At 44.6% G+C, this 8,260-nt stretch overlaps 1 protein-coding gene across 1 annotated transcript in view; it reads left to right on the forward strand.

Moving 5' to 3' along the window:
* The window catches only part of LOC101653591 (cytidine monophosphate-N-acetylneuraminic acid hydroxylase), a 134,045-nt gene that overhangs the window by 106,866 nt on the left and 18,919 nt on the right, over positions 1-8,260 (forward strand). Inside the window, exon 10 of the mRNA XM_013007206.2 lies at positions 5,952-6,126. Coding sequence (XP_012862660.2) covers positions 5,952-6,126 — 175 coding nt within the window. The remainder of the gene's footprint in view (positions 1-5,951; positions 6,127-8,260) is intronic.

An 8,260-nucleotide genomic window follows, 5' to 3' on the forward strand; every position in this document is an offset into this window, starting at 1 on the left:
AAAGAAAAATCCTATTTCCAAACAGGTTCGCAGGTACAGGTGCAGGACTTCAATGAACATCTTTGGGGAGACATCCTTGGATGCACGCCACCTGCTAAAATAGAACTTCAAAGATGATTCAAAGAAAATCTAGAAAATTTTTGAATTTTTCCCTGTGCGTTCCTTACTATGTAAACATCAATCAAATGGCTTCATCGGCTCAGAACCACACGAGACGGTAGCAAATGAGGGAAACGTTGTTGAGGGCCACAAGCACAGCTTGAACACAAAATGTGCTAAGCACACAGGAAATAAGCCTGAGCGTTCATTTCCATTTTTTTAAATAAATCATTTTGTTGGGGGCTCTTACGGCTTTTATAACAATCCATACATCAATTGTATCAAGCACATTTGTACATATATTGTCAGCATCATTTTCAAAACATTTTTTTCTACCTGAGCCCTTGGCACCAGCTCCTCTTTTTCCCCTCCTTCCCCCACGCTTCCACCCTTGGGACCCCTTGATAAATGATAAAGTATTATTATTTTCATATCTGCTGTCTGCCTTCACCCACATTTCGTTGTTCGTCCCCCTGGGGTGTGTGTGTTATATGTTGATCATTGGAATCGGTTGCCTCCTTTTCCCCCTTCTCCCCACACCTTCCCCCTATGTTCATGGTATTGCTACTCCCATTAATTTTCCTGAGGGGTTTATCTGTCCTGGATTCTGTGTGTCTAGAACTCTTATCTGTACCAGTGTACATACTCCGGTCTAGCCAGATTTGTAAGGTAGAACTGGGGTCAAGATAGTGGGGGTGGGGTGGAGAAGGAAGCATTAAAAAACTAGAGGAATGTTGAATAATGTGTGTTTTGTCAGTACTACACTGCACCGTGGCTCACTTGTCCCTTCCTTGTGACCCTTCTGTGAGGGGATGTCCAATTATCTACAGATGGGCTTTGGATCTAAACCCCCTCATTTGCATCAATATGATTGTTTGTTTTGGGTCTTCTCACGGCTGGTACCTGATCCCATTGACACCTCATGATTGCACACAGGCTGGTGTGCTTCGTCCATGTGGGCTTTGTTGCTTCCCTGCTAGAGGGCCGTTTGTTTAATTTCAAGCCTTTAAGACTCCAATCGCTATATCTTTTAATAGCTGGGCACCATCAAGTTTCTTCACTAGATTTGCTTATGCACCCATTTGGACTTCAGTGATTATGTCAGGAAGGTGAGCATCACATAATTCCAGATTATTAGAACAAAGTATTCTTGCATTGAGAGAGTACTTGAGTAGAAGCCCAATGTCTGTCTGCTACCTTGATACTTTTAAACATGTGTACATAGACCTACATGCCTATCATTATATATTAATGAATTTACGTATACACATGCCTATATTTATACCTCTATGTGTTGGTCTGGATGGACTAAAGAAACAAATTCAGACACTCCTATGTGTATAAGAAAGAGCTTTATATAAAAGAGCAACTGTATATTAAGAGAACAATTCAGCTCAGTCCAGTTCAAGTCCATAAGTCTGATATTAGCCCATATGTCCATTATCAATCTATAAATTCCTCTTCAGACTCATGAAGCACATGCAATTACTCTCAATGCAGGAAGATCACAGGCCAGTGGTTGGAAAGTCTTGTGGATCCAATGGCATTGGAAACATCTCAGCGCTGGCAGGGGTCTCCACGTGGCTGCTGCAGCTCAGGGCACTAGCGTACTTCCATGCATCTTGTCAATAGAGAGTCTCTCAGGGAGTGAGTGTGTGCCGCGCCTCCAAAGAGCTATTTTATCTCCTTAGTGTCTCCAAATGAGATCACCAAGCTGCAACCTGATTGACAGGCTAAACACCATCCCTTCACTCTTAAGCCTCAAATTGATAACAGATCATGTAGCTACCACAGTAGGTATAGCAAATACTTCTGGAAATGCAAATTATTGTGTTACAGGAGGCCCACCTGCTGGAAAATTTGTGGCTGAGTACATGAAAGAAGTGCAAGACTTGTTGCACTGGTGTGTGGGGGCAGTGGTGGTGGAGGGAGGGTGTCAGAACAGGCACAATTCCTGCACTGTGTCTCCATGCTGTCCCCTGAAGCACTGTGGGTCAGTGAGGAGACATTGTGTCTCATGGTGGGGCTGGCCCTACAATCCTCTCTGTGCTTTGGCTGCTCCAGGAGTGTCATCCTCGGGGCTTGGTGGGCCAGGACATGGTTCTCTATCCGCAGCCCCCTCTTTCCCTCTTAGTTTGCTCCCATGTGGTCCTGGCAGACCCACCACTCTCCCTGGGCTGTATCTTCAGTGCTGTCCTCCGTAGTGTACTCTTCTGGGGAGGGTGTTGACGTAGCTGCGGTTGGGGCCGCCCCCCACAGATCTCTCTGTTAGTTCACTGCTTAAAACTGTCAATCTTTGTGGAACTAGATTGACACAGCTTTCTCCCTTAAGCAGCTGGTGGCTTCAAACCATCTACCTTTGGGCAAGCAGTCCAACACCTATACACCCAACACTGCTTTGTGAAGGGAAGAAGGGTTAGGAAAAAGCAGTCAATGGGATCAAGGAAAACAATCTGGAATCGTTGGTATTTGAACTAGGTTTTAGAACTGAGGATCGGGTGACAAAGAATTAGAGAGAATTTCTTGGCTTTTGCTCAAGAAAACAAAGCAAAACAACAACAACACCACACATACACACACACACACAATTCTCCACCAACTTCGAGTCAATTCTCACTCCTAGTTACCTTGTATGGGACAGCCTCATCTTTCTCCCTTATAGCAACTGGTAGGTTTGAATCATCAACCTTGAGGTTAGCAGTCTAACACTTACCGGATAGCAACACCAGAGCTCCATAGAAGAGAAGTGTTAATAGAAAATGTGGTTCTGGTGAATGCCAAATGTACATCATTCAGAAAGTTTTTATTCAGCCCCTTCTGTAGACCAGGTATCATACTAGGTACAGGAGACAGAACTGTCAACCGGCATAAGTACAGGACTCATGAAGGAAGGCAGAGGAAAACAATAAGGCAGGGACATCCTGTAGGGGCCACAGTTGAAAAGGTGCTGTAAACCTGGCCAAGGAGCTTGGACTGGTTTGTAAAGAAAATCTATCACTGAGCTGTGTTTTAGAAAATGATCCCAGTGACGTTGAGCAGAATGTCCTGGGGAAGAGACGATAGGCAGAAAGGTGGGAGTCAGGGAGGCCAGTTGTGAGGCTGTGTGTGGCTTTATGCAGGAAACAATGAATGAGATACCTGACTAAGTTCAGGTCCCAGGATGGCAAACACGGTGTTGGACTAGTAGCCTAAAAAGGAGTCCTGATGGCATAGTGGTTAAGCTCTTAGCTGAGAACCAAAAGGTGGGAAGTTCGGACCCACTAGCTCCTGCATGGGATGAGGCAGTCTGGTTCCTTAAGGGTCACAGCCTTGGGGAAACCATGGGGTTGTTCGACTCTGTCCTGTAGGGTCCCAATGAGTCAGACTCAAGTAGCAAAGGTTCGCTTTGTTATGATTTTATTAACCTAAAGGGTAATGGTTGGAACTTACCCAGAAGTGGCCCGGTCGCTTGCTTCTGTAACTGTTAGAGAGAAGAAGGAAAAATGATGGAGCTGTTCTGCTTGGTAACCGATGGGCTTGTCTTGAGTTGACATCCACTTGAGGGGAATGAGTTTGTTTTTAAACGAAGACCGAGGCCAGAGCTGAAGCAGGCTTAAAATCTATTTAGAAGATGCAACTTGTAGGTTTTGATAAATAATTTCTTACAAAAACCAGCACAAGCGTAGCTGTGGGCACACAATGGACCCATGGTGTTGTTTCAGGAAGTAGGAGACAGCCTGCTACAAGTGCATGCCACATCCTAACTAGACAGGAGCCTCCGGACCTCCTTTCAACTCTGAGGTTCACAATACAATACTTTCTAAGTTTCATTCAATGAGACATTGTAAAAATCATTTTATTGGGGGCTCATACAACTCTGATCACAATCCATACATCCATCCGTTGTATAAAGTACATTTGTGCATTCGGTACCCTCATCATTCTCAAAACATTTGCTCTCCACATAAGCCCCTGACATCAGCTCCTCATTCCCCCCCTCCCTATCCCCCCTCCCTCATGAACCCTTGATAATTTATATGTTATTATTTTGTTATATCTTACACTGTCCGAAGTCTCCCTTCACCCACTTTTCTGTTGTCCGTCCCCCAGGGAGGAGGTTATATGTAGATCCCTATTATTGGTTCCCCCTTTCTACCCCACCCTCCTGGTATTGCCACTCTCACCACTGGTCCTGAAGGGATCATCCGCCCTGGATTCCCTGTGTTTCCAGTTCCTATCTGTACCAGTGACCATCCTCTGGTCTAGCCAGATTTGTAAGGTAGAATTGGGGTCATAATAGTGGAGGGGGCAGAGTATTTAGGAACTAGAGGAAAGTTGTATGTTTCATTGTTGCTACCCTGCACCCTGACTGGCTCGTCTCCTCCTCACGACCCTTCCATAAGGGGATGTCAGTTGCCTACAGATGGGCTTTGTGTCCCCACTATGCACTCCCCGTCATTGGTATGATTTTTTTGTTCTTTGATGCCTGGTACCTCATCCCTTCGACACCTCGTGATCACACAGGCTGGTGTGCTTCTTCCATGTAGGCTTTGTTGCTTTTGAGCTAGATGGCCGCTTGTTTACCTTCAAGCCTTTAAGACCCCACACACTATAACTTTTGATAGCCGGGCACCATCAGCTTTCTTCACCACCTTTGCTTATGCACCTATTTGTCTTTAGTGATCGTATCGGGGAGGTGAGCACACAGTGATATGATTTTTTTGTCCTTTGATGCCTGATAACTGATCCCTTTGGCACTTCATGATTAAACAGGCTGATGTGCTTCTTCCATGTGGGCTTCGTTGCTTCTGAACTAGATGGCTGCTTGATTACCTTCAAGTCTTTAAGACCCTAGACACTATATATTTTGATAGCCAGGCTCCATCAGCTTTCTTCACCACATTTTCTTATGCACCCGCTTTGTCTTCAGCAATTGTGTCGGGAAGGTGAGCATGATGGAATGCCAGTTCAGTAGAACAAAGTATTCTTGCATTGAGGGAGTACTTGTGTGGAGCCCCATGTCCATCTGCTACCTTACTACTAAACCTATAAATATAGACACCTAAATCTGTTTCCCCATCCTGCAATGAGACATTTTTCACACAGCATAGATGAGCTCTAGGAATAGCATAGCATTGCAATATCATAGAATTGTACTTCCCGTGTTCATGCAATGAGACATCCTCACAAGGGATGGACAAGCTCTAGGAATAATGTAGAATTGTCTTCTCTATATTGTTGGAAGGGCTCCAATTGCCCATCTGTTTGCTGGTAATTGTTTGATTAGTACAGTATTAGAACTGTCCTGCTGAAAACACGAATTTCTGGATTTGTGTCTTATTTTTAAAAACCTATCTCAAAAATAGGTTAAAGCTATTCATATGTTTTACAAACATTTATTGAACCCCTTCAATGTTCTGGTCAACTGTGGTTGCTAGTTTTACAGAACTTATTATCCTAATTTGGGGGGTGGGGCAGGCAGGGAGGATGCACAGACAGCCACAAAGTCAATATGATTGGAAGATAATAAACATGTTCAAGTTTATTTATTTGGGGCAACAAGGTCCAAATCGGTGGTTTTCAAATGCTTGTTGTTCAGCCATGGACATCTTTCTTCAAAGGGATCTGACTTTTAAAATCATCATATTAAATAATTAACAGGAGTTGCTCTCCTTAAGGCTTCCATGTAAGCTTACCCCAAATCCCCCACCCCTGTGGTAGTTCTGTGGGACTCCTGCAAGATCATTTGAGCTATGCAAAGCTTTTAGCCTGGTCAATGTTTGATATTTAATATGCAGGTGACAATTTTTACCTTCTGAGTCCTTATCCACAGCTTTCTTTTTTCACCACCGTCTCTCTCTTGTGTCCTTAAGCAAGGGCATCACAGAGCCTCCAGAAGGAACTAAAATTTACAAGGATTCCTGGGACTTTGGACCATACTTAAACATTCTGAATGCTGCTATAGGAGATGAAATATTTCTTCACTCATCCTGGATAAAAGAATACTACACTTGGGCTGGATTTAAGGACTATAATCTTGTGGTCAGGGTAAGCTACTAAGTATTATTTATCTTTGTTTTTTTATTCTTATTATAATATATTAAAAACCCATTCTTAACCCAAACTAGTTCTCAACAAGTATTCCTCAAACCCTAAAAGTCAAACCCAAACCCACTGCCATTGAGCCGATTCCAGCTCATAGCAACCCTACAGCACAGACTCGAACGGCCTCTTTGGGTTTCTGAGACTGTAAATACTTAATAGAGCAGATTGCCTCGTCTCTCTCCTGAGAAGCGGCTGGTCGATTTGAACTGCTGACTTGTGGTTAGCAATGATGAACCCACTAGGTCACCAGGCCTTCTTCCATAAGCCCAGCAACCTGCCTGACAAGAGAACAGACTCCACAGGGTGATAATCCATCCCTTATCGAACATTTAGAGATTGTTGGGAAGTCCAATTGGGTTTCTCATTTGGAGCATGCTGTTACCTGCTGTCCACACCTGTTCGTTGTTTTCATGTTAGGGAGTATGTGTGTATTTGTTTACTTAGCATGACAGGAACAGCTATGTACATACACTGCGGGGCTAGAAGCTGGGATCCGCTTGGCAAGGGAGTGTCCTGGAAAAGGTCAGCAAGGCAGTAGCGAACTATTTTTGACAGCGGCGATGAGGACTGCAGTGCCCAGCCAACGAGGTCAACCTTAAGGGTTAGACCTTAAGCTGAGCTCCAGCACATGGGCTAAACCCGTTCAGTTGTCACTCACTCACCCAAACTGGGCATGCCTCCAAAAGCAACATGTAAGTCTTAACAGGGAGGAGATGCTGGAGGGCAAAAAACACAACCCCGTCAATTCCCACTCACGGTGACCCCATGTGTGTCAGAGCTGTGCTCCAGAGGGTTTGCACTGGCGGCGACCTTTCAGGAAAGGCTCACTGCCAACCTTTTGGCTGGACCATTGGTTTTCGGTTTCTTTTTAGTCATCTTCTTGATGCAAGATTCACAGATCTTGGCGTGGCCATTTGAGTCACCCAGGTAGTGCCTGCAAGAGTCCTTAGGTTGTATAAGCAGTTAATGTGCTTGGCCACTAACTGAAAAGTTACCATGTACATCTATCCGGATGTGCCTCTGAGGGCAGACTTGACAATAACCCTTCGAAAGGTCACAGCCATTGAAAACCTTACGGAGCACAGCTCCACTCTGACACACGTGGGGCCTTCGTGGATAGGATCTGACTTTGCAGCAACTAAGGACAACCATGGGGACCCTGTAAGAGAACTAAGAGACCAGAAATGGGCCAGGAATAGCTGCAAGGTTGGTGAGTAACCATCCACATCTGGCTTACACTCCGTGCCTGAGGTTGTATGTGAAGAGCAGAGTTCTGGCCAGGCCTTGAGAAGTGGGCACCCCTCACGCTTCTAAAGACAGGGGTCACTCTCCCGGTAGTGAGCACTCTTCTCAACAGTGGGCACTATTCATCGCCTGAACATGGCCATCAGGCAGCCCTCCCCATTCTCTAATGCAGTGATACCTCCAAACCTCCCTGGGGAGCAAGGGCAGTCCAAGTCTCCATTTGTCATTAATGAAGTGACCATGAATGGGGCTATGCGGTTTGTGCAAAGATACCAACTCCCTTTTCCTGAATGAATGGTCAGTATTTCAAGATCATGCCCTTGCTACTTTTGAGTGGTTACAACATCCTCCCTTTCATAAAACAAAGAGATAGTCGATACTAGTGATAGTAGACTAGTAGACGTGAGATTTTTTTTTTTTAGGCTCCACCTGGGCTAAGATTCCTTTTCTTTTTTCATTAGATGCCAAATACTTTTTTGGAATTTGCCCTTGAAATCCAAAGACCTGTAGGGTCGCTAGGAGTCAGGATTGACTCCATGGCAGTGTGTTTGGTTTGGGTGTTGGAAAATATTGGTTTAAACAATCATCCGAATTGGGCAATTAATGTGGAAAGGGAACACTTAGAAAACTTCCAGTGAAATGATTTAATGTTGCTCCTCTATGACACCCCTTCTTTGATTCATTCCTGCTATCTTACTAATAATAGTACTTTGGGTAATGACAAGCTCCTCTCTAAACTTGATGGAGGTTACTGGCATGCAGCAATTTTGCTAGGGACGAATACTAGTACAGTGAACCCTCGTTTATCGCGGTTAATCGGTTCTAGACCCTA

This window comes from Echinops telfairi, unplaced genomic scaffold (genome assembly GCF_000313985.2).
Source record: "Echinops telfairi isolate 266 unplaced genomic scaffold, ASM31398v2 ScPeMD7_5868;HRSCAF=6743_0, whole genome shotgun sequence".
NCBI classification, from domain to species: domain Eukaryota; kingdom Metazoa; phylum Chordata; class Mammalia; order Afrosoricida; family Tenrecidae; genus Echinops; species Echinops telfairi.